The sequence below is a fragment of the Moschus berezovskii genome, chromosome 1, assembly GCF_049115385.1.
Source record: "Moschus berezovskii isolate FMDL1 chromosome 1, NW_MosBer_1.0, whole genome shotgun sequence".
In the NCBI taxonomy this organism is placed as follows: Eukaryota; Metazoa; Chordata; class Mammalia; order Artiodactyla; family Moschidae; genus Moschus; species Moschus berezovskii.
In genome coordinates, this window is record NC_142460.1 from 153,943,062 (window position 1) to 153,968,910 (window position 25,849).

A 25,849-nucleotide genomic window follows, 5' to 3' on the forward strand; every position below is an offset into this window, starting at 1 on the left:
GTAGTTCTCTAAATAAGAATCATCTATCTTTTGCATAGGCCAAATAGGCAAGATGAATGAGGATGTGATGGGAATCACCACCTTGCATCTTTCAAGTCCTTGATGATAACACTAATCTGTACAATTACTCCAGGAATGTATTTACTATTTTCTTAGGTAGAAGCAGTTGTAATAACTTTCACCTGGCCTTTCCGACCATAGTAGACCTCACTCCAGAGATCAGGGAACCAACATGTGAATTCTTACACCTGTTTTAGTTATACATTCTGGAACTACAGAAATAACCACAAGATGGATTTGGAACCAACTGTGCCATTTGAAGAAAAATCTGTGCTAAAACTCTCTTGTTAGCTTGACCTCCCTAAGCCCCCACTTGGTTTGGTGATTGTCAGTGATGTTTTGAGTCACTTTGCATTAGTGTCATTTTAGAGACAGTGTCCAAAAATCCCTGAAAAGCCTGATTATTTCCTTTCCCCCAGTGTACAGTTACTGTGGCAAAAGGCCACAGTCTCTTTGGGGAAGCCAGGGGAAAGTCAGTTTCAGTCTGGTTGATACTGTAGAGTTTGCAGGCATCATTTGATGTTGATGAAAGTATCAGGGGATTTATCAACTTCTCAGTGTTTCTACGTATATGAGTACATGTTAGAAAAATGAGTCCTGAAGGTTTACTACTTAGGTGTTTGTAATGCTGTGGTATAAATTTAGACCATTAGCTGAATGTGATTGTAATTATTACAGTATGTAAGCTGTAAGTATTAGCAGGGTAGTTTCATCTCAGTTCAGTTCAGTCGCTCAGTCATGTCCAACTCTGCGACCCTGTGAACCTCAGCATACCAGGCCTAACTGTCCATCACCAACTCCCGGAGTTTACTCAAACTCATGTCCATTGAGTCGGTTATACCATCCAACCATTTCATCCTCTGTCATCCCCTTCTCCTCCTGCCCTCTATCTTTCCCAGCATCAGGGTCTTTTCAAATGAGTCAGCTCTTCACATCAGGTGGCCAAAGTATTGGAGTTTCCGCTTCAACATCAGTCCTTCCAGTGAATATTTAGGACTGATTTCCTTTAGGATGGACAGGTTGAATCTCCTTGCAGTCCAAGTTTCATCTAGCTGATGTAAACTGAAAGTAGTATATTCAACTCACGTAACTGACATTTTATCTAGTATTAAATACGCTCTCCCAGACTATGTTTTTTGATACTACATTGTGTTTTCCTTGTGGTAAGGACTCCCCTGCCTTTTTACCTTTTCTGACTTCTCTCACTTGATCGCCATTTTTTTCCCAACCCCTAACTTTCTGTCATGGTTTCCCTGCTGGCTTAGAGGTAAAGAATCCACCTGCCAGTGCAGGAGATACGGATTCAATCCCTGGGTGCAGAAGATCCCCTGGAGAGGGAAATGGCAACCCATTCCAGTATTGTTGCCTGGGAAATCCTATGGACAGAGGAGTCTGGCATGCTACACTCCATGGGGTTACTAAAGAGTTGAACACGACTTAGCGATTAAACAACAATAATTCCCTTTTTAAAATCCCTGCAGTTATTTTCATTTCATGAATAATAAAATTCAACTTTTAACAAAGTCAATTAAGACACCACCATCCCCCCTACCTTGATAAAGTGCCTACTTCTTTGGACTCAGTCATATGATCAAACTACACTGAGCATTTTCTTGTTTCTCTGAGAACCCCAGTTTGACTTATAACACCAAAAATATGTCATATGTTGGATCACATTATTCTTACTCTTTCTTGACTAATGAACAGTAAGGGGAAGATTGTACCCTTTACATGGCAATTCTTGTTATCACTGTAAACTTACAGTGTGACAAGGTGTTGAAACACTTAAAAGTATTTGGTTAATGGCCGTGTGGGTATTTAGAACATTGTTCCATTCCAGGAAATGGATATCAGCATAATAATGGATAGGCCCTAAAAATTTGCATCCGTACAAATATGGAAGAAATTCAAATTTGAAATGCTTCAAAAAGTTCTTATTTGCATAGTCCACTTTTCAGCTAGATCCCTTTTCACAAGTGTTTGTATAGCTCCTGAAATTTTTGAGAAATGGGCTGTCTGTGGTTTTGGCAGATGGCTAACTTGGCAAGCTTCAGCAATCTTGATTTTATCTTCCAACTACATAGAACTTTTCCAGTTTCCTGTGAGCAAGCCCTCAGCCTGTCTGTAGACACTGCATGCTGAATTCACCTTCCTATAGAGGCTTAGTGGTTTCTTTGTATAGAAACAAAGTTCAGAAATGAAAATATGGTATAAAATAAATCTGTTCATGGAAATGCAAACCATAATGTTCATGTTTGTTTCATACATATTCTATATGCTTTTTATATGCAGTTTACATGTTGATGTATGTATGTAATATTTATCAATTGTTTCCAGTTTTAATGGCATAATAATAAGATGAAATATTCCTTTCTATGTTTTATGGCTGGCCAAGGCTAGCTCTTAAAGAATCTGACTAATATGACCTGGACAGTCCTTAAGTTAGTAAACATAAGATTGACTTTTAAACACGTGATTTTGATTCAGTTGGCCCTTGTTGATTCCCCCTTGTACTGCTTGCGTAAGTTTTTTTTTTTATTTGCATAAGTTTTGATAGAGGCTTCCCTAGTACCTCAGCTGGCAAAGAATTCACCTGCAATGCAGAAGATTCGACCTAGTTTGATTCCTGGGTCAGGAAGATCCGCTGGAGAAATGATAGGCTACACACTCCAGTACTGTTGCCCTTCCCTTGTGGCTCAGCCAGTATAGAATCCGCCTGCAATGCGGGAGACCTGGGTTCGATCCCTGAGTTGTGAAGATCCCCTGGAGAAGGCAAAGGCTATCCACTCCAGTATTCAGGCCTGGAGAGTTCCAGGACTGTATAGTCTATCGGGTTGCAAAAAAGAGTTGGACTCGTCTGAGCAACTTTCACTTTCAAGTTTTGATAGTTAGAGTTTACCTCTTTATAAAAACCAGTAATTTGGACTTGAACAACCGCTATTGTTGTCTGTGTTCATATTTATTTTATTGTACAGTCATTTACGTTATACCCTTAGTGGAAAGAGAATATACTGAGAAAATGTTAAACAAGAGTGATGACAAAAAGATAGTAATGTCAATCCCAGGGTTACTTGAAAATACAGATTTTTCTTTCATATTATAGTGTTGCCCAGTTAGAGTGTGGTTCAGATTTATTGTGTTTTAAATTCTATTTGAACTCAGTTACAGAGTTCCGAGTAAAGTTTCATACTTTTCTTCTTACATCTTCTTACCTACAATCTTCATACATCTTCTTACCTACAATCTAGGTCTCTGTACTTTAATTTATAAGATTTTATTTCAGAAAATGATTTGTGAATATTTGAAAAATAATATTTTAAGTAACAAGTGTTCACAATAAATTTATTTCCTTGTATGTAATATATTTGTCATAAAGCGAGTACTATTTTTACTTTAGCTGATTACCCTGCCTGTCTGTTGTGAGGAGGAGAGTTAATAGGGAATGGTTATTGATTAATAGTACCACGTGATACTATTTTTAACAGAAATGAATTTTGGTGGTGTGGAAACTTATTTTTCAGGTTGAAGCACTGAATAAACTAAAAACTTTAAATAGTTTAATCAAACTGAATGCAATGAAGCTAAATAGAGCCAAAGGGAAAGAAGCAATGCACACTTGTTTAAAACAGAATGCTTACCGTGAAGCCCTCTCTGACCTGCAGTCACCTCTGAACCCCTGTGTTATCCTCTCAGAACTCTAGTAAGTGACTTTCTGTACTGTGCTTGGTGAGCTTCCCTTTAAATAGCATTGTCGGAGGGATTTCCGAGTGACTGCCTTTAGGGGAATAGTGAAGACAGCTCTTAGTAATTGGAATAAAATTAAAGAAGGAAAATTTAAAGTTCTCAATAGTTATTCTTATGTTAATGGGATGTTTGCATTCTAGCTAAATTTACTGGTGGGGTTAGTGGAAGTTAATTTCCTTTCAATTGTATGTAATTAAATTTGTTTTCTGTATTACTGGTTTCTTAGAGTTGAAAGTCTTATGTAAGCAAAATGTTGGCAGCCATCATAGATTATTTACTAATTAAACTTTCCTTCAAAATGAAAATTTTGAATGAACTTAGAAAATGATTTCTTATTTTTACTTTTCCTACAAAAGTAACAATGGGAAAGTAATAATTATGTTCGGTATATCAGGATTCAAAGTTGATCCCTCTTTAGGAAATCATGAATGAACTCACAATCCAGTGTTATATTCTGATTGTTATTGTCCATGTATGATAACAAAAGTTAAAGAAGAATAAAGAAAGAAAAGGAGGAGCTTTAAATATAGTGGTGAGAAGGGCAAATCTGGATTTTCAGTTCATCTGTCATCACTGCATGCTGACCAAGGCTAGTGTCACAGTTGCTTTTCTGCCAAGAGGAAATGTTCTAGTTCTGACTTCTGTAGACCTGAATGGAACAGGTGAGGGGTTTTCCCAGGCCTAGTATATCATGGCAGCATTACAGTCTTGCCATATGTTTTAACTGAAGTGGGCTAATTTTTCCCTTTCTTCCTTTCAGTGTTGAGAAGTGTAAATACATGGATTCCAAAATGAAGCCTTTGTGGCTTGTGTACAACAACAAGGTGTTTGGTGAGGATTCAGTTGGAGTGATTTTTAAAAATGGTGATGGTATGTATTGAGTTCTTTACAGTGCCAAATTCCTTAGTGTTTTTCATTTGTTGTCTGTTTGCTTTCTCTGAAAGGTGATGTGAAAATGTAGAACAAACAGTTGGCAGCCAATAGGTAGCTGTTAATGGTGATTAAGTTGAATTTGACCTATCATAAACCCCCTTTTTTTCTCCTTTTGGAAAGTGGTTTGTATAGCTTACTTACATGCATTGTTCTAGTAAACCTTCCCTTTTTCCTACAAAATACAATGCTGTGTATTCCTTTGGTTAAAAGCTTATAAAGTATAAGAGAATATTTTCAATATGTTCATAACATTGTTTCAATGATAGCAATTTTGATATTGTTGCCATAGTTTTATATTTTATTTAAAACATTTTACCCATATTTTATAAAAGAAATGTCTCTGAAGTAATCACACCAACCAGAAGGTAGTCATGATTGCTACCATTCATTAGTTTTCTGATTGCGGACAGATCATGTAAAATTCATTGAGCTTCAGGTTCTTCCTGTCCATGAAGATATATCTTCTCTGTGTTGGGTCTGTTAAATGGAATTAAGTGAACCTAAGTGTATGTGTTCACAACTATTTTTAAAAGAAATTTAAAATTCTGGGAAAAAAATTAACAGAACAGTTATTTTTCAATGTTTTTTTCCCAGCCAGTTAATTCTGGCTGAATTAGTTAATCTTAAGTTAATGTTATTGGACATAAAGTATAAAGCACTTATATAAGGGCTTTTCCCCCTTAGATTTACGGCAGGATATGTTGACACTCCAGATGCTGCGCTTGATGGATTTACTCTGGAAAGAAGCTGGTCTGGACCTTCGGTATGATTTCTCGTGAATTTCTTTTTATCTCATGTTGTATTCCTTCCATGACAGAGTTTTAAAAACTTCTTGTTGATTTCTTCCTGATATTATTATTGGTTGTTGTTCATAATCATATCCATATAATACTTTATAGTTTACAACAGTCTCTCAATACATTATCTTACTGAAACCTCATCAAGTATAAAACTACACTTGTGACAGCAAGAATCCCATCCAAATCTGCGGTTTTGGAGGTGGTCTCAGGAAAGATGCACTGGTGGTCGCGAGAATGATAAGCCAGAGAAGGGCCTGCACTTCTTATTATTCAGCCTAGTAACCCTGATTCTTCTAACCTTCCTGAAAGGAAAGTCTTTAGGTGGACTTTCAGGGTTTTTTGCTTGCCACCATTGCTGTGAAAGTGCTGCACTCAATATGCCAGCACATTTGGAAAACTCAGCAGTGACCACAGGACTGGAAAAGATCAGTTTTCATTCCAATCCCAAAAAAAGGCAATGCCAAAGAATGCTCACACTACCGCACAATTGCACTCATCTCACACACTAGTAAACTCATGCTCAAAATTCTCCATCCTGGCTTCAGCAATACGTGAACCGTGAAATTCCAGATGTTCAAGCTGGTTTTAGAAAAGGCAGAGGAACCAGAGATCAAATTGCCAACATCTGCTGGATCATGGAAAAAAACAGAGTTCCAGAAAAACATCTATTTCTGCTTTATTGACTATGCCAAAGCCTTTGTGTGGATCACAATAAACTGTGGAAATTTCTGAAAGAGATGGGAATACCAGACCACCTGACCTGCCTCTTGAGAAACCTATATGCAGGTCAGGAAGCAACAGTCAGAACTGTACATGGAACAACAGACTGGTTCCAAATAGGAAAAGGAGTACGTCAAGGTTGTATATTATCACCCTGCTTATTTAACTTATATGCAGGTACATCATGAGAAACACTGGGCTGGAGGAAGCACAAGCTGGAATCAAGATTGCTGGGAGAAATATCAGTAACCTCAGATATGCAGGTGACACCACCCTTATGGCAGAAAGTGAAGAAGAACTAAAGAGCCTCTTGATGAAAGTGAAAGAGGAGAGTGAAAAAGTTGGCTTAAAACTTAACATTCAGAAAACTAAGATCATGGCATCTGGTCCCATTACTTCATGGGAAATAGATGAGGAAACAGTGGAAACAGTGGCTGTCTTTATTTTTCTGGGCTGCAAAATCACTGCAGATGGTGATTGCAGCCATGAAATTACAGTACGCTCGCTCCTTGGAAGGAAAGTTATGACCAACCTAGATAGCATATTAAAAAGCAGAGACATTACTTTGCCAACAAAGGTCCGTCTAGTCAAGGCTATGGTTTTCCAGTGGTCGTGTATGGACGTGAGAGTTGGACTGTGAAGAAAGCTGATCGCCGAAGAATTGATGCTTTTGAACTGTGGTGTTGGAGAAGACTCCTGAGAGTCCCTTGGACTGCAGGAAGATCCAACCAGTCCATTCTAAAGGAGATCAGTCCTGGGTGTTCATTGGAGGGACTGATGTTGAAGCTGAAACTTTGGCCACCTGATACAGAGAGCTGATTCATTTGAAAAGACCCTAATGCTGGGAAAGATTGATGGCCGGAGAAGAAGGGGACGACAGAGGATGAGATGGTTGGATGACATCGCCGACAGAATGGACACGGGTTTGGGTGGACTCTGGGAGTTGGTGATGGACAAGGAGGCCTGGCGTACTGTGGTTCATGTTGTTGAAAGAGTCGGACACGACTGAGTGACTGAACTGAACTGAACTGAAGATATTCCTGAGGGACACAAACCTTTTTTCTTTTTCCTTCTTGTTTTTTTTTATGGCTGCCTTTATGCTGTTTGTACAAATTGATTTAATTACCTACAGCACCTGAAATATTTACTGTCTGGTTCAATTCAGTAAAAGTTTATTAATTGTTCTTATAAAATAAACCCCAATGAAAATGATTTTTTTACTTGATGTGTCCATAAAAAATCGGGAAAACTTTTCAAGCTTTGGCTGGTAACTTGTCACTTGTTTCCACGGTCTGCACATAAAGCTCCACAGTGAGCTCCTATAACTAAAGTAGAGCAGATTCTAGCCATATGATGAATCTTTTTAATTACAAAAGACTAAGCTAAAGACTATCCTTAGTTTAATCAGACTAATTGAAAGCCCCAACTAAGTTCTTTTCTCCTAGTTTTTTGTTTTGGCCCTTCTGTTTAACTGTAAAGCACACTTAGTGTCAAATGAAGTTCATTGTGACCTCAGGCAAAGGGAGGCAGCCACATGTGGGGGTGTTAGAAATAAACCTGGTATCTGTCTCAGGGGAAACAATGTGTGTCTAACAAGAAAAAGGAACTGGTCTGTTCAGTGAGATCTTTGCTGACTTTTTGTACTCTGACCCCATGTTTTAAAATATATGCAGGATTTTAATTGTTTTGAGTTCATTTTCAAACCAATAGCTGTTTTTTTCACCAAACTTTTTTTTTTTTACTTTTTCTATAAATATACATGCCCCAGTGTTTGTGTTGTGTTTGTTTTCCTTTTGGCCAGCTGTTCAGGTTAAACTGGTTCGTGTAGCACACACAATTTTTTTAAAAGATTATTTATTAATTTTGGCTTTGCTGGGTCTTCATGCTGTGCTCGTTTCTCTTTTCTTTTTTTTTCCGGCTTTTCTTTAGTTGTGATGAAAGGCAGCTACTCTCTAGTTGTGGTAGAATGGGCTTCTCATTCCGATGGCTTCTCTTGTTGTGGAGCATGGTCTCTAGGGTGCACAGACTTCAATAGTTACAGCACATGGGCTCAGTAGTTTCGGCTCCCAGGCTCGAGAGCAAGGGCTCAATGGTTGTGGCCCGTGGGCTTAGTTGCTCCGTGGTATGTGGGATTGTCCCAGATCAGGGATAGAACCCATGTTTCCTGCATTGGCAGGCAGATTCTTTACCACTGAGCCTCTAGTGAAGTTAGAGGCATTTAAAATGTCAAATCTTCAGATACCTTCTACACATTACTATTTTGATCAGAATATTTTAGCTCCTGCAAAAGTGCTACATTAGCATGAATTAAAGTACATATTTTTCATTTTTCTCTGATGTCTCAAAATACCCTTGATAGCTTCCCTGCCAAATTAGAACTTTTGTAAGCCATCAGTATTAGAACACTCTGACCACTGGTCATCAAATAGGTACTGAATTTTGGAGAGTTGTCTTCATTGTGACTTTATATCTGAATTGTACTAATGGGGGTTTACTTCCCTTTTAAGAGAGCTACACAGCAGTTCTAATGACACTGGTATCAATAGTTAGAAGGATAAAGGAAGAAGATGGAAGCAATACAATCCTTCAGTTCAGTTCAGTTCAGTTGCTCAGTCGTGTCCGACTCTTTGCGACCCCATGAATCAGGTAAAAGAACTATACTTACCTCCTTTTGAGGCAATGGGCTGAAGTACCACCAAGGCTTGGGTCAGTGTGTCAGAGTCAAGGCCAGAGAAAACTTTCTACATACTCATTCAGAGTAGGGTGATGGGGCTGCCATCTGTGCTGCTATAGAATTTATCTCATTTTACAGTTCTTGCTTTAATGGAAAGATAACAAATTGCGCCTTGAGTCAGAGAGTCTGAGAAAGGAAGATAAACTTTACTAAGTGTTGTCATGGCCTTAATGAGAAGTTGAGTGCAGAGGGGGCCCCTGTAATGTGGTCAGGGCTCCAGGAGTTTGTCCCCAGCTTGACTTCTGTCAAACTGTCTATATGACAAGGATGTTTATTCCTACCCATTGTGAGCATTTTATCCTCAAGACACTAAATGCTTTCATCAGTGTCTGCTTTTGAAGAGGAAGTTGTTGGACTTTTGCCCAGTTTGGCTACAAGTAGGGTAGGAAGAGATGTTGGAAAGTGAGCCAAAGTGCACTTTACCAGACCATGTTTACCTCACATGTGCTGTGTCATGATAAGGATGGGGGGATTGGTAAAAATTGTCATGCTCCATAGCTGCCTTTTCTAGTGAAGGGTAAACTTTAAAAAAGAGAAATCAATCAATAATGCAGATGTAAAAGTAGGCTGTCAGCATGTAGTTTCACAATTTTGCTCCCAACCATATTTTGTTAGAACTAGGAAATAGCTTAAAGAGCCATAAAATTGAATGGTTGGTTAGAAGGAAATTCAAAAACTTTTAAATGAAACTCTCCTCTTTTATCTGATTATTACTCACACTAACACACTTATTCATTCCCCCAACACACACACACATTTTTTTTCTCTTTGGTAAAGTCCTTACATGACAGATAAATCTACACCTGGTCTTTACAGCACTGACCATTTCCTCTCTTCATCCGGCATTTATTCTCTGCCTTGTATTTGCCTCTGTCCCTCATGTCCTTCCTCCTCACAGAGCTCTTTCTTAGTCCTTGACATGTTCTAGTGGCACTTCTCATTCATCCAGCAGTCATATGCACATTATACATTTGTGGTTTATCGGATCAGTGAGAACAAGGACTTTTTTTTTTGCTCAATTTTTTGTATCACCAGCAGCTAACACAGTGATTGACATATAGCTGCACTTGTATGTATTGAATCAGTGAATTCTATACTTTGCATTTTCTGTAGACACCAGCCTTATATTTGAAATTTACAAGGTATCTTATTCCATTTTGTATTTGTTCTAGTGATAATAGTTTTTAGAAAACCAAAGAAAATGTTGACAACCAAAATGAGAGGGTAATACTAATATATAAAGAATTCACATAAATCTCTAAGAAAAATGTTTAAAACTGTAATAAATAGACCAAATATCTGATTAACTAATTCACGAAAGAAACTCTACTTGAAATCTCTAAGAGACCTGAGAAAATGTTTATTTTTCCTAGGGATCATATAAATGCAAATTTAAGCAAAATGCTCCGTGTCAATTTAGCTACAATTATTTTGTACAGGAAGCAGCCTGAGAGATCTCTTATACAGTCAGTGATGCTGTAAACTATATCAGGTTAAAAAGATAGTTTTAGAGCCACTCAGACCTAGTTTTAAGTCTTGGATCTTCTACTTAAATGGATGACTTTTTTTGCAAATTAAGTTTACATTTTCCTTGTAAAATTGATAAGTAAGGAACTCACCTTACTTATAGGAATTTTGTTGTTAACTTTGTTTAATTCATTCAGAAATACTTATTGAGTGCCTGGTTTGTACACACTCTCAGGTACTGAAGATACACAGTGAACAAATTATCCCTGTCTGATGAAATTTACATCCCAGTGGTCTAGACAGACAGTAAACAAACACATAAAAAAATGTACAGGATTTTGGAGTGTTGAGGGCTATCGAGGAAAATAAAGCAGGGAAGAGACGGCAGGTAGTTTGTTGTCATATAAGATGATTCAAGAATTCTTTACTGAGACAGTGCCATTTCAGGGATGATTTCAAAGTGGTAAGGAAATAAGCCATGTAGATGTCTTGGGGAAGAATGTTCCAGGTAGAGAAAATAACATAGATAAAGGACTGAAAGAGTGTTGTACCTGATATGTATGAGGAGTAACAAGGGAGCCAGTGTAGTAAAAACTAGTGAACAAGGGAAAGATACTAAGAGAGGGAAAGCAGGACTAGATTGAAGGTCTTGGGAGTTCCAACAAGCACGTTGGCTTACACTCAGGTAGGAAGCAATTGCCGAGAATTGCAGTCAGGGGAATGACATGAATGGCTGTTTGATTTTTAAAATCTTTTGGCCACAAAGTGCAGCATGTGGGATCTTGGTTCCCCGACCAGGGATCAAACCCACACCCCCTACATTAGCAGTGTGGAGTCTTAACCTCTGGACTGCCAGAGAATTCCCATGAATGTATTTTAAATGGAGGCGAAGTGGTAAAGATTTCTCCTGCCAATGCAGGGAGATGCAAGAGATGTGGGTTCAGTCCCTGGGTCAGGAAGATCCCCTGTGGGAGGAAATAGCAACCCACTCCAGTATTCTTGCCTTGACAGAGGAGACTGGTGGGCTACATTCCATGGGGTTGCAAAGAGTTGGACACGACTGAGCATACAGCACATATTGCTGTTGTATTTAGGACAGACTATACTGTGGAAGCAGGGAGACTAGTTAGGAAATTTGAGTAATTGAATAGGGGTGGTGGTGACCTGAATTAGGGTGGTAGGTTAAGGAAGGGTGGAGACAAAGAACTTCTTAGACTGTATGGATTTTCAAGGTAGGTAAATATTGGGAATGGGAGGAAGAATCCTATTACCTTAAGTTTGTGGGCTTGAACAGCAGACAGATGGGTTGCTGTTAACCAAGGTAATGTATAAAGTGCTTAGCCTGCAGTATGGCACCTAGATGCTCTGTAAAGGGTGATTCTTTTCTCTAAAATTTAGGGTAAAAATGAAAGACTTTTCTTTTATCTAAAATACTTCTGTCTACCTGCATAAATGAGTAGAATATTGCACCAGAAAAATCAGGTAATAAATTATACATTTAGCTGGCACTTCGGAGTTCTATAAAGTACTCTATTTGTTGGCCAAGATATTTATACTCTAGTTGGAAGTGGAACTAATATTTTTTTATATGACTGATATAATAGTGACAAGGGTATCAATAGTAATAAAACTTTTTTAAAAATTCAAAGAAAAAGTAACTGTCAATCTTTCATTTTATGGATACATAGACCTGCGACTCTCTATATCCCTTTTCTTCTTTTCAGGATGCTACCTTATGGCTGCTTAGCAACAGGAGACCGCTCTGGCCTCATTGAAGTTGTGAGCACCTCTGAAACAATTGCTGACATTCAGCTGAACAGTAGCAATGTTGCTGCAGCAGCAGCATTCAACAAAGACGCCCTTCTGAACTGGCTTAAAGAATACAATTCTGGGTTCGTGTATTTTTGTTTGTCATTCTTCTGAACAAACTTTCAAACAAATAACTAGTCTTTCAGCTAGACTCATCAGTGTCCTAGAGGAAATATTAATATTATCTATTGCTTTGTTTCTGGTTAGATGAAAATGACAAATGGGCCTTCCTAAAGTCTAACAGAAGGTTAGCATTGAATTCTACTTCATTGAGATCAAATTTCAGAACCAAGCAGTAGTTTAACAATTTAACAAGTAACATATAACTTTTTAAGGGCATAAACTTCTGTAATTATGGGAATGTATGAACCTAAGTAAATTTTCAGTAGATTTTACAGTTGAAGTGAATGAATTTGTCAAGTGGTCTCTCCAAACTAAAGAATACAGTGCTAGGAATTGTGTTGTGCTGTATGTGCTTAGTTGCTCAGTTGTGTCCAACTCTTTGTAACCCCAGGGAACTGCCAGGCTCCTCTGTTCATGACATTCTCCAGGCAAGAATACTGGAGTGAGTTGCCATTCCCTCCTCCAGGGGATCTTCCCAGCCCAGGGATTGAACCCAGGTCTTCCGCATTGCAGGCAGATGTTTTACCACCAGAGCCACCTGGGAAGCCCAGGAATTGTTATTTGTGTTATTGTGTTGGACAAGCCTTAATACATAGGAAACTAAAGAATTTTCAATGAGAAGAAAACACTGAAAGTATTACTGGCTTAAGACTTTGAAGTCAGACTTAAATGTTTATCATTGGCAAAATCCAAGAACTTGTATATGAGAATCGGTTTTCAGATTCTGATTTAGGACCTTCTCCTTAAAGGGTCTATATTAGTTGCTTCTGATTTAAATCAGTGACTTAAATGATTGGAACCTCAATACTTAACTCAAATATCGGTTTTAGTCTTTGTTCAAAACTACAAAAGTGTTCCAAAGCCCAGTACCATCTAGAAAAGCTGATGGTCTCCTCTTATTACTATTCACATGAACCTACCCCCCATCCCCACTGAAACATGAGCCCCAGGACACAGCAGTTTGAATAGCTGATTTCTAGTTATCTGGTATCTGAGCCAGCCTGCTGACTCCTCTCTGCCCTGCTCCTCTGAAAGGAAACAGAAATGTGAATTGGCTCTATCCCATACTTTTGGAGACTAAAATCTTTTCTTCTGTTTTTTTCTCTCATTCAGGGATGACCTGGACCGAGCCATTGAGGAATTTACCCTATCCTGTGCCGGCTACTGTGTAGCTTCTTATGTCCTTGGGATTGGTGACAGACATAGTGATAACATCATGGTCAAAAAAACTGGTCAGGTAAGCAGCTTGCCAGAGTCTGCCAGGAACCTCAGTGATGCTGTTCTGTGCAGCACAATCTCTTAATGAAACTCAGATTCTTTATGATTCTGAGTCATGTCTTTGTCTTTTCTTTTATTTCCCACCCCTTGTTTCATATACCATGTGCTTCATATATTGGTTTGTTTGCTTAAAATTAGGTAATAGACATTTATTTAAATGCTTAAAAATTATTGAGGTTATTTATAAGTGACCTATTCCTTCAATATAAGAAATTGTGTTTGGGGGACACATGTACCTGTGAAAAGAAGAAGCAGGTATTATGTAGGGTGTAAAGAAAGAAAAGATAAGAAAAGTTGAGACCAATCCCACTTAATGTTTTCATTTAGAATATCAAATATAATCACCTGTGGGAGTAAGGAGAAATGGAGTGTGAATAATACCATTTTGGGGTAGCTTAGAAACTACACCAGGTTATTTATTATAAAGACACTCTTAGTTTTGAAATAAAAGATTTCTAAATCTTCAGAGTGACTTTTATTTGTAAAACTTTTATTTTAAGCAAAGACAGATAAAATAATTTGAGATATTTTTCAGTTTAGCTGTAATTCCCTGACACTAGAGGAATTCCAGAATAAAAATCTCAGGGTCACTATGTGAACTCTGACTCTCAGAGGGACCCAGAGTTTTATACCTCCTTGGAGATCTGAGTAGTTCTGGTTTTGGCTTTGAGAGATGAACCTTGCGTTCACACTTAAAAGAATCCCCTCAGACTCTGGTTAATCAGATTGAAACACAGGTTTTTCTCCATTCTTTCTTGACTCCCTTCTAATAAGATATTGAAGAATAAGAAATATGTAGGGTCACAAATCAAACCTCAGTAAATTTCAGAAAATTGAAATCATATCAAGCGTCTTCTCCAACCACAACTCTATGAGACTACATATCAATTACAAGAAATAAAAAAACTGTAAGAAACACAAACACATGGAGATTAAACAACACATTTCTAAATAACCAACAGGTTACTGAAGAAATCAAGAGGGAAATAAGAAAATTTCTAGAAACAAATGACAAGGGAACCATGACAACTCAAAGCAGCAAAAGCAGTTCTAAGAGGGAAGTTTGTATCAATACGATCCTACCTCAAGAAACAAGAAAACATCGAATAGACAAACCTAACTTTACACCTAAAACAACTGGGAAAAGAAGAAGAAAAAACCCCCAAAATTAGTAGAAGAAAAGAAATCATAATGATCCGAGCAGAAATAAGTGAAATAGAAATGAAAGAAATAATAGTAAAGATGAAAAAAACTAAAAGTGGTTCTTTGAGAAGATAAACAATATTGACAAACCCTTAGCCAGACTCATCAATAAAAGAGAAGAATCAAATCAACAAAATTAGAAATGAAAAAGGAGAGGTTACAACAGACAATGCAGAAATACAAAGGATTATAAGAGACTGTTATGAAGAACTGTATGGCAAGAAAATAGATAACCTGGAAGAAATGGACAGGTTCTTACAAAGTTCAATTTTCCATGACTGAACCAGGAAGAAATAGAAATTATGAACAACCCAGTTACAAGCACTGAAATTGAAGCTGTGATCAAAAATCTCCCAAAACACAAAAGCCCAGGACCAGATGGCTTCACTGGAGAATTCTATCAAACATTTAGAGAAGAGCTAATGCCTGGAATGTGATGTCAGGTGGGCCTTAGAAAGCATCACTACGAACAAAGCTAGTGGAGGTGATGGAATTCCAGTTGAGCTATTTCAAATCCTGAAAGATGATGCTGTGAAAGTGCTACACTCAATATGCCAGCAAATTTGGAAAACTCAGCAGTGGCCACAGGACTGGAAAGGTCAGTTTTCATTCCATCCCAAAGAAAGGCAATGCCAAAGAATGCTCATAGCACTGCACAATTACATTCATTTCACACGCTAGTAAACCAATGCTCAAAATTCTCCAAGACAGGCTTCAGCAATACATGAACCATGAACTTCTAGATGTTAAGCTAGTTTTAGAAAAGGCAGAGGCAACAGAGATCAAATTGCCAACATCTGCTGGATCATGGAAAAAGCAAGAGAGTTCCAGGAAAACATCTATTTCTGCTTTATTGACTATGCCAAAGCCTTTGACTGTGTGAATCACAGTGAACTGTGGAAATTTCTGAAAGAGATGGGAATACCAGACCACCTGACCTGCCTCTTGAGAAACCTGTATGCAGGTCAGGAAGCAACAGTTAGAACTGGACATGGAACAACAGACTGGTTCCAAATAGGGAAAGGAGTACATCAAGGCTGTATGTTGTCACCCTGCTTATTTAACTTATATGCAGAGTACATCATGAGGAACGCTGGGCTGGCAGAAGCACAAGCTGGAATCAAGATTGCCGGGAGAAATATCAATAACCTCAGATATGCTGATGACACCACCGTTATGGCAGAAAGTGAAGAGGAACTCAAAAGCCTCTTGATAAAAGTGAAAGAGGAGAGTGAAAAAGTTGGCTTGAAGCTCAACATTCAGAAAACTAAGATCATGGCATCTGGTCCCATCTCTTCATGGCAAATAGATGGGAAAACAGTAGAAACAGTGTCAGAATTTATTTTTTGGGGCTCCAAAATCGCTGAAGATGGTGATTGCAGCCATGAAATTAAAAGACGCTTACTCCTTGGAAGGAAAGTTATGACCAACCTAGACAGTATATTAAAAAGCAGAGACATTACTTTGCCAACAAAGGTCCGTCTAGTCAAGGCTATGGTTTTTCCCGTGGTCATGTATGGATGTGAGAGTTGGACTGTGAAGAAAGCTGAGCGCCTAAGAATTGATGCTTTTGAACTGTGGTGTTGGAGAAGACTCTTGCGAGTCCCCTGGACTGCAAGGAGATCCAACCAGTCCATCCTGAAGGAGATCAATCCTGGGTGTTCATTGGAAGGACTGATGCTAAAGCTGAAACTGCAATACTTTGGCCACCTCATGAGAAGAGTTGACTCATTGGAAAAACCCTGATGCTGGGAGGGATTGAGGGCGGGAGGAGAAGGGAACAACAGAGAATGAGATGGCTGGATGACATCACTGACTCTATGGATATGAGTTTGAGTGAACTCCGGGAGTTGGTGATGGACAGGGAGGCCTGGCGTGCTGCAATTCATGGGGTGGCAAAGAGTCGGACACGACTGAGCAACTGAACTGAACTGAATGCCTGTCTGTCTAAAACTTTCAGAAAATTGCAGAGGAAGGGACACCTCCAGATTCATTCTACAAGGACACCATCACCCTGATACCAAAGGGAGACAAAGACAAAACACAAAAAGAAAACTACAGGCCAATATCTCTGATGAACACAGATGCAAAAATCCTCAACACAATTTTAGCAAACAGAATTCAGCAACACATCAAAAAGCTCATACACCATGATCAAGTCGGGTTTATTCCAGGGATGCAAGGTTTCTTCAACATATGCAAATCAATCAGTATGATACACCATGTTAACAAATTGAAAGATAAAAACCATATGATCAGTAGATGCAGAAAAAGCCTTTGACAAAATTCAGCACCCATTTATAATTAAAACTCTTCAAAAAATGGGCATAGAAGGAACCTATCTCAACATAGTAAAGGCCATATATGATAAACCTACAGAAAACATTATTCTTAGTGGTGAAAAACTGAAAGCATTCCCCCATGATCAGGAACAAGACAAGGCTGTCCACTTCCACCACTATTACTCAACATAGTTTTGCAAGTCCTAGCTACAGCAGTCAGAGAAGAGAAAGAAATAAAAGGAATCCAGATTGGAAAAGAAGAAGTAAAGCTCTCACTGTTTACAGATGACATGATAACTGTACATAGAACCCTAAAGATAGCATAAGAAAATTACTTGAGCTAATCAGTGAATTTAGCAAAATTGCAGGATACAAAGTCAATACCCAGAAATCACTTGCATTTCTATGTATTAACGATGAAAAATCTGAAAGAGAAATTAAGGATTCAATCCCATTCACCATAACAACAAAAAGAATTAAAATATATAGGAATAAACTTACCTAAGGAGACGAACCATTTCTGTCCTTTATCGAGCCCATCTTTGCATGAAATGTTCCCTTGGAATCTCTAATTTTCTTGAAGAGATCTCTTGTTTTTCCTATTCAAGCAATGGTTTTTCCTGTGGTCATGTATGGATGTGAGAGTTGGACTGTGAAGAAAGCTGATCGCCGAAGAATCGATGCTTTTGAACTGTGGTGTTGGAGAAGACTCTTGAGAGTCCCTTGGACTGCAAGGAGATCCAACCAGTCCATTCTAAAGGAGATCAATCCTTGGTGTTCATTGGAGGGACTGATGCTAAAGCTGAAACTGCAATACTTTGGCCACCTCATGCGACGAGTTGACTTACTGGAAAAGACTGATGCTGGGAAAGGTTGGGGGCGGGAGGAGAAGGGGACGATGGAGAATGAGATGGCTGAATGGCATCACCGACTCTGTGGACATGAGTTTGAGTGTACTCCGGGAGTTGGTGATGGACAGGGAGGCCTGGCGTGCTGTGATTCATGGGGTCGCGGAGAGTCGGACACGACTGAGCGACTGAACTGAACTGAACTGAAGGAGACGAAAGAACTGTATAGAAAAATGACAATTAATTTCCAAAATATATAAACAGTTCAAACAACTCAATACCAGAAAAACAAACAACCCAATCAAATAGTGCAAAAAAGACCTAAACAGACATTTCTCCAAAGAAGACATCCAGATGGCTAACAAACACATAAAAAGATCCTCAACTTCCCTTATTATTAGAGAAATGCAAATCAAAACTGCAATGAGATATCACCTAACACCAGTCAGAATGGCCCTCATTCAGAAGTCTACAAACAATAAATGCTGGAAACGGTGTGGAGAAAAGGGAATATTCTTGCACTCTTGGTGGGAATGTAAATTGATAACAGCCACTATGGAAGTTGGTATGGAGATTCCTTAAAGTACTAGGAATAAAGCCACCATATGACCTAGCAATCCCACTCCTAGGCATATACACTGAGGAAACCAAAATTGAAAGAGACACATGTATCCCATTGTTCTTTGCAGCACTATTTACAATAGCTAGAACATGGTAACAACCTAGATGTCCATCGGCCGATGAATGGATAAAGTTGTGATGTATATACACAATGGAATATTACTCAGCCATAAAAAGGTACACGTTTGAGTCAGTTCTAATGAGGTGGATGAACCTAGAACCTATTATGGAGGGTGAAGTGAGTCAGAAAGAGAAAGAGAAATATTGTATTCTAACACATATATACAGAATTTAGAAAAATGGTACTGAAGAATTTATTTACAGGGCAGCAGTGCAGAAACAGACACAGAGAACAGACTTTTGGACATGGGGAGGGGGGAGGAGAGGCTGAGATGTATGGAAAGAGTGACAGGGAAACTTACATTACCATATGTAAAATCGATAGCCATTGGGAATTTGCTGTGTGGCTCAGGAAAGGGCTCTGTATCAACCTAGAGGAGTGGGATGGGGAGGGAGTTTCAAAACAGAGGGGATATATATATATACCTGTGGCTGATTCATGTTGAGGATTGACAGAAAACAGCAAAATTTTATAAAGCAGTTATCCTTCAATAAAAAATAAATAAATTAAAAAATATGTAAATCCAAGATGTCAAAGATAATACAGAAAGAGGCCACAGTGGGTGAAAGACATCAGCAGATTTGGGGATGAGCAAAAGCAAAATGGAGAAATAGCAGAGACTTAGCATACCTGAGAAGATGGCTACTTGTAGACAGATGTGCACCCTAAGGAATTAGAGGCAGTGGGTGCTGCTGAAGATGGGGAGAGGAGAAGAAGCTAAAAACAGGATTGACTGGTAGTGTATATATGGAGCAGTTAGGTACTCACGTCTCCTTGCTAACTCTAAGAAGGGCTAGACGGTTCTCTGAAGAAACCAATTCTTCTGACTCAAGGACACACAGGTACTATAGAAGCTTAAGAGTAAGTTGCCATATTAAAAATGGGGATGAAGTGATTATGTTGTCATGATAAACAGTATGACTCCCAGCCACTTCTGTTTGCTTTGCCCCAGGAACATAGCAACCAGGTGTACATTCCCACTCTCCCAAGAGACTAGATGGTTCATCTCAAGAGAATCTGGTCTGTTCCAGTGAAGCTGACAGATCCTGACTGTTGAGGTCTCTCCCCAGTCATTCTGCAAGGAAGCCCACTGATCAAGAATCCTACCACATCCTTAGATTTTTCATTCATCTTTTTAGTGACTCATTCTTAAACATGAATGGTCAGCCAAAGATGATTAGACATTTGTAGAAAGCCTCCAGCATGAAACAGATGGAGATAGAGACCAAAACAAGCAAAATGGGAGGAAAAGAATTCTGGGAAAACAGAGTAACTACAGTAAACAGAGGATGATTTAAAAAGTGAAAAAACAGAAGAGACTGTATCTGTGAAGTGATAAGATTCTACTTTTAAAAATCAGAAAATGGAATTTTGGGAAGTTAAGAACGAATAAAATTAGAATAATATAGATTAAAGATCAACTAAGATTTCTTGAAATCTTTTACTTGTAGAAAGCACAGTTCTTTAAGTTCTTTATATGTTAACTCCTTCAATCATCATTATGACAACTTTACAGAGTAAGTAGTAGTATCCTCATTTACAGGTGAGAAGATTGATACAACAGAGAATGGACTTACCAGGATTTAAATTCTGGCAGTTTGGCCCCGATTCTGTTTTTGAAGCACCGTGGTATATATTGCCCTTTAATGTCCCCAAAAGGAACAAAATGTCTTATAAGTAGAATAAAGATCCAGAAATGACAGAGAATCAGTCCAGGGACGTTTACCATCTACCCTAAAGTTACAGAAGGAAGTAGCTCATAAGAGGAAGGGAAGGAACTTACCCAGAAAATAAAACAAAGATGGTTCCCAAAGCTGATTTTCATGAATATCCAGTCACAAGGGCACAAAAGTTCCTTTATAGTGGATGAAAGGATCCTTACTAATGCCATCCACCATGACATTGCAGTGCATCAGGCATTTAAGACAGTGGAAATTAGCCTTCATAATTTTGAGTGAAAATGATTTCTAATCTAGAATTCTATACCAGACTTTCAGTAGAAAAGTAGAAAAAAACCATTTTCAAACATAACAAGGTTCCAAAAGCTGTATCTCCTCCACGCCTTTTTTTCAGGAGGATGTCAGAACAAAAGTCTAAGCCAGTAGTTCTCAACTGGGGGTTCTTTTGCCCCCTGGGAACATTTGTCAGTGCCTGAAGACATTTCTGGTTGTCGTGACTGGAAATGGGGGTGTTCTTCAGGCATCTCTGGGTAGAGGCTAGAGATGCTGCCAGATATCTTATAGTGTATATGATAGAACCTCACAACCAAGAATTACAGGGCCCAGATGTCAGTGGTGCCAATATTGAGAAAGTCTGGTGTATACCAAAAGAGACAGTGATCTGGGACCAGGGAATCAGGGACTCCAAATAGGAGAAGAGTGAAGGTTGAGCACAGGGTGATGGTTCTGTGGCAAGCCTAGAGAACAGCCAAGCACAGATAGGAACTAACAGATTACCTGACCATGTGAAAAACTGTTTTGAAATGATTTTTAGAATTTTAAGATTTTTTGAAAAATTAATGTCCAGATCGTAGAACACTTAAGAAACCAACAACAACAAAAGTTTTGTCAAGGAAAAAGATGAGCAGAAAAGGAAATGTACAGCTTCGCTGGTGGCTCAGTGGTAAAGAATCTGCCTGCCAGTGCGGTCTCCTGCACTGATCCAGGAAGATCACACATGCTGTGGAGCAGCGAAGCCCTTGAGCCACAGCTGTTGAGCCCGTACTCTACAGCTCGGAAGCCGTAACTACTGAGCCCACATACTATAACCACTGAAGCCGGCATGCCCCAGAGCCCGTTCTCCGCAACAAGAGAATCCACTGCAGTGAGAAAGAAGCCCACCACTGCAACTGGAGAAGAGCCTGTGCATCCAAGACCCAGCACAGCCAAAAATAAATAAATAAAATTGTAAAAAAAAAAAAAAGGAAATGTAATCATAGTATATACCATTACCACATGACTTAACTTTGAAATATATTTGCACAGTTTAAAAAATATAAACACTAGATAGATAGTCGAGGACAGAGGAGCCTGGCATGCAATAGTCCATGGGGTTGAAAAGAGTCAGACACAACTTAGCAACTGAACAACAACATTGATTTAACCATAAATTATGATATAGTTGTGCTGCATTGTGAGGCATTACATCACAAGACTACTAAATCTTTCAATAATCCAAAATTATGAAGTAAAAAATAAGTATAAATATATTAATACTATTTAGGAAAATGAAGGCAAATATCAAGAAAAACATGTGAAAGCATGGGAAGAAGTTACCTCTTAAGTAGTAGCACTTAAGGTGGTGAGGGAACTGGTGGGGCAAGGATATACTCTCTTTTGGTTTGGTTCTGTGTGTAAAACTATTTGACTTTTTAAAATCAGATATGTTTCTGATGTGCATATATTTTTCTTTTTAAAGATAAATCTTTCCCACTGGGTATATACAGTTTAATATCAGGGTTATTGTTAAATATAAAAGACCTATGAACCTCAGAAGCACTGTTTTCCCAAATGATCCAAGAGTCTATGAAAAGTGAGACGGGTCTGATGACTTTGGATGTAGTACTTCAGGGTCTAAGACTGCTGAGACCTTGCCTTTCTATTCAGAACCCACTAGAAAAAAAGGGGGGGGTGGAAATTAAATTCCATTTGTTTTCCAGCTCTTCCACATTGACTTTGGACATATTCTTGGAAATTTCAAGTCTAAATTTGGCATTAAAAGGGAGCGAGTGCCTTTTATTCTTACTTATGATTTCATTCATGTGATTCAACAAGGAAAAACAGGAAACACAGAAAAATTTGGCCGGTGAGTATTGCCCTTGTGTCAAAGTAAACACATCTGCTGTTTTCTTGTATGACCAATTAGGCTAGCATTTCTTCGCTGAGAGATATTTAATTGGGGAGATGGTCATTCTGCTAACAGGAGGTTTCGGGGAATTTGCCTGTGAGATCCATGTTCTGATTCAGAGAAGAATAAAAAATAATGCTAGGAATTTGAGATAAATTACTGTTTTATTCCAATAGAATACTGCCTTTTACTTGCATTGGAAAATTCTCTGAAACTGTTAAGACATTTGATAGACATTTGAAATGCTGAAAGGGACTGGCATTTGCTGTCGTTCACTATGAAGTATGATAAGAGAGTCAGGGTTCACAGAAAGACTTTGTAATCTCGGATCTATTCTTTGCTGTTTGATGTTTCCAAACACATTACTTATCATCTCATCTTTGTTTCTTCATTTTCAATGGTGACAAAAATAATTAAGCTTCAGGGGTATTTTGATAATGAGAGATATGTTATATAATGTGACCAACTCAAATGATAGGCTTAACAAATGGTTTCTAGTATTTCCAGATCTGCCTGGGCTTCTGCAGAATATATCTCTGGATCCATTTTTCTCTTTGGCACCATTGGGGAGATAGGATTGGGTGGTCCTCTTGAATGACCATTTTGAAGAAGAGAGAGAAGGAAGGGAAGATACATTATTTGGGGGACATTAAAGAAATTAAGTCTCTGGAGTCAGACCACAAATCTAGAATCTAGAAATGTGGTTAGAAATCCTTATGGAGTATAATTGCCACTTTTTTACAATTAATTTTTTATGTCTTACAGAATAAAAAAGTGTAGATTAAGTGTGACATTGCCTTTTATATATTTCTGTATAGTTTTGTTTCTGGAGGAGATATATGTGGTGTTAGAGAGCTTGATTTATTTTATGTAAATTTTAGTCCTGGGACAATTTTCAAATAAAAATTCCAGCTTGTATGGAAAGTCTAGCTATATCTCTCATTTTCATTTATGAAATATGCTGTTTCTGTGCTGATATTATACTCGTGTGATTTGCTTGCATCACTTGAAGGTTCCGCCAGTGTTGTGAGGATGCATATCTGATTTTACGCCGGCATGGGAATCTCTTCATCACACTCTTTGCACTGATGTTGACTGCAGGGCTTCCTGAGCTCACCTCAGTCAAGGATATACAGTATCTTAAGGTATAAACCTCTTTCTTTTGTAATTTGGGCCTTGTAAACAAAGAGCTCAGTTCTATCTACCTGTTTCATCCAGACGTTCAAAAGAAATGGAATAAAATCATTTACCCTTGAGTAGTGGTAGCAAGAAGCTAAGTAGTTGTCTTGCAGTAATTGTAAATTCATTTCATCTGTGAAAACCCTTTGGCAGAGGTCATATTATCACCATACCTTGGTGTTCATTCTCTCTCTTGTAAATGGTATTTGAATAAGAACATGGAGTACACTGTATGGACGAGCGGGCCTTCTACAGACATTGAGGTTTGCACCTCACTATGGAGAATATATAAAATCACATTTTTCTCTTTCTTTGCCAGGACTCTCTTGCCTTAGGGAAGAGTGAAGAAGAAGCACTCAAGCAATTCAAGCAAAAATTTGATGAGGCACTCAGGGAAAGTTGGACTACTAAAGTCAATTGGATGGCCCACACAGTTCGGAAAGACTACAGATCTTAACGATCAGCCTTTGCTCCTAATGTGTTTGTTGGTTTCGTTTAGTTTTCATTTTGCACTTGCACTAAATTGAACATGACCCTGCCAGAGATGTTATAAAGGGAATGAAATCCTGGAACTGAGAGTTAAATTAAGAATGGGGCATCCCACAGTAATCTAATCTGAATAATCCCTGACAACACCCTCTGCTTTTTGAATGCTTCCAAGATTCATCATGAAAACTCAACATCATGGATAATCATTGCCTGCTGACTTTGCACGCCAAGGAATGCTACTAGAGATTGTTTTTTGTCTTTTTTTTTTTTTTTTAAGTATTTGGTACTTTTCTGGAAAGATGTAAATACTTCTTTTTCATATTGTGACCAAGTGTTATCACTCAGCCAACTTATCCATACCTGGGGACTAGTAGCTGTTCTTACTTTCCAAATGAGGCTTAAAAGAAAACTTTCTTTCCTCCCTTTTTAAATTGTGTAAAATACAAATTATAATTTGAGATTATGATTGTTTTTCAAGAGAAATCTTTTAAACCTGTGAAAACATTAATTCTTTTGTTGATATTTATCTACCATGATAGCATCATCCCAGCCAGAATTGCTGAAAATCTGCTTGGTGAGGCAAATATAATTTATGCTGCATATATATTTATAAAATTTCTAGTGGGGGTTCTATATAAAAAGATATTATTTTGATTTTCTTCAGCCTGTGTTTTAAAATTTTACAAAAGCAGAGCTTTTTCCTAAGTTACTTTTTAGTTAATATGTGATCCAGTTCTTCCAGCTGCTTCTATAATGAGGCACATATTAATACAGTTTTTACATGGTATCTATGAAAGAGTTCACTTCATAGAGCATAATACTTGAGCAAATGTATCCAAGACAGAAAGCAAATGAACAGGAAACTATTTATGGAATAAACTCCAGACCTAAAATTCAGTGTTTTAGTAAAATGCCAGCTGTTCTTACTGTATTTATTAAAACTTGTAATAATGTGATTTTTCAAGAATATTAGTTCAAATTGAAATGTTTCATGCCACATGGAACTCTTTAATTTATTTGTTGAGGTACCATATATTTAGGGTGCTAGATTGCAGATATGTTAATATGTGCAATAGGAACTACTGGTTTGAATGTGTAAATGGAGGCTCTTTCTGAGTACTGGCAACATCCAGCAAAACTACTGTTTATTCTCCAAAGACTAATGGGAGCTCTCAGTCCTCAGTGACATGGAAAAGAGAACTGAATGTTTGCCCTGAGACTGATTTTTCTATAGGAATTTTATTAAAAATTGTTTAATTTTGTTGTCTTCCTTAATGTTCTCAGTCAAATAAATGGGTGAGCTGGTTTTGGTTGCTCTTGGGATGTGTGGACCTCTTCTTTATGGGCAGAACAGGCCTTTGAACTTTGGTGCTGGGACCATCAGAAATGGTCACATCAGTAAACAAAGCAGCCTCAGGAGTAAGCTGAGGATCATGGTCTCTTCGGTGACTTCTTTCCTTGTTTCCCAGCCCATCAGGCAATATGGGAGGCCTCTTGGACTTTGGGAGCCTGAGACTTGAGGGTGTCCTCACCGAGTTCCCATGCTTTTGGGAAGGATCCTGAGGTCTGGAAAAATGTCCTTTCAGTTCAAC

General features: G+C 38.3%; 1 protein-coding gene across 3 annotated transcripts in view; it reads left to right on the forward strand.

Moving 5' to 3' along the window:
• The window catches only part of PIK3CB (phosphatidylinositol-4,5-bisphosphate 3-kinase catalytic subunit beta), a 173,926-nt gene extending 148,346 nt beyond the window's left edge, over window positions 1-25,580 (forward strand). For all 3 annotated transcript variants that reach the window (XM_055412884.2, XM_055412913.2, XM_055412903.2), the window contains 8 exons: window positions 3,582-3,760; window positions 4,565-4,674; window positions 5,422-5,500; window positions 12,183-12,350; window positions 13,504-13,627; window positions 22,402-22,547; window positions 23,602-23,734; window positions 24,088-25,580. In XM_055412884.2, the coding sequence (XP_055268859.1) occupies window positions 3,582-3,760; window positions 4,565-4,674; window positions 5,422-5,500; window positions 12,183-12,350; window positions 13,504-13,627; window positions 22,402-22,547; window positions 23,602-23,734; window positions 24,088-24,225 (1,077 nt within the window). In that variant the 3' untranslated portion in view covers window positions 24,226-25,580. The remainder of the gene's footprint in view (window positions 1-3,581; window positions 3,761-4,564; window positions 4,675-5,421; window positions 5,501-12,182; window positions 12,351-13,503; window positions 13,628-22,401; window positions 22,548-23,601; window positions 23,735-24,087) is intronic.
• The last annotated feature ends 269 nt before the right edge of the window (window positions 25,581-25,849 follow it).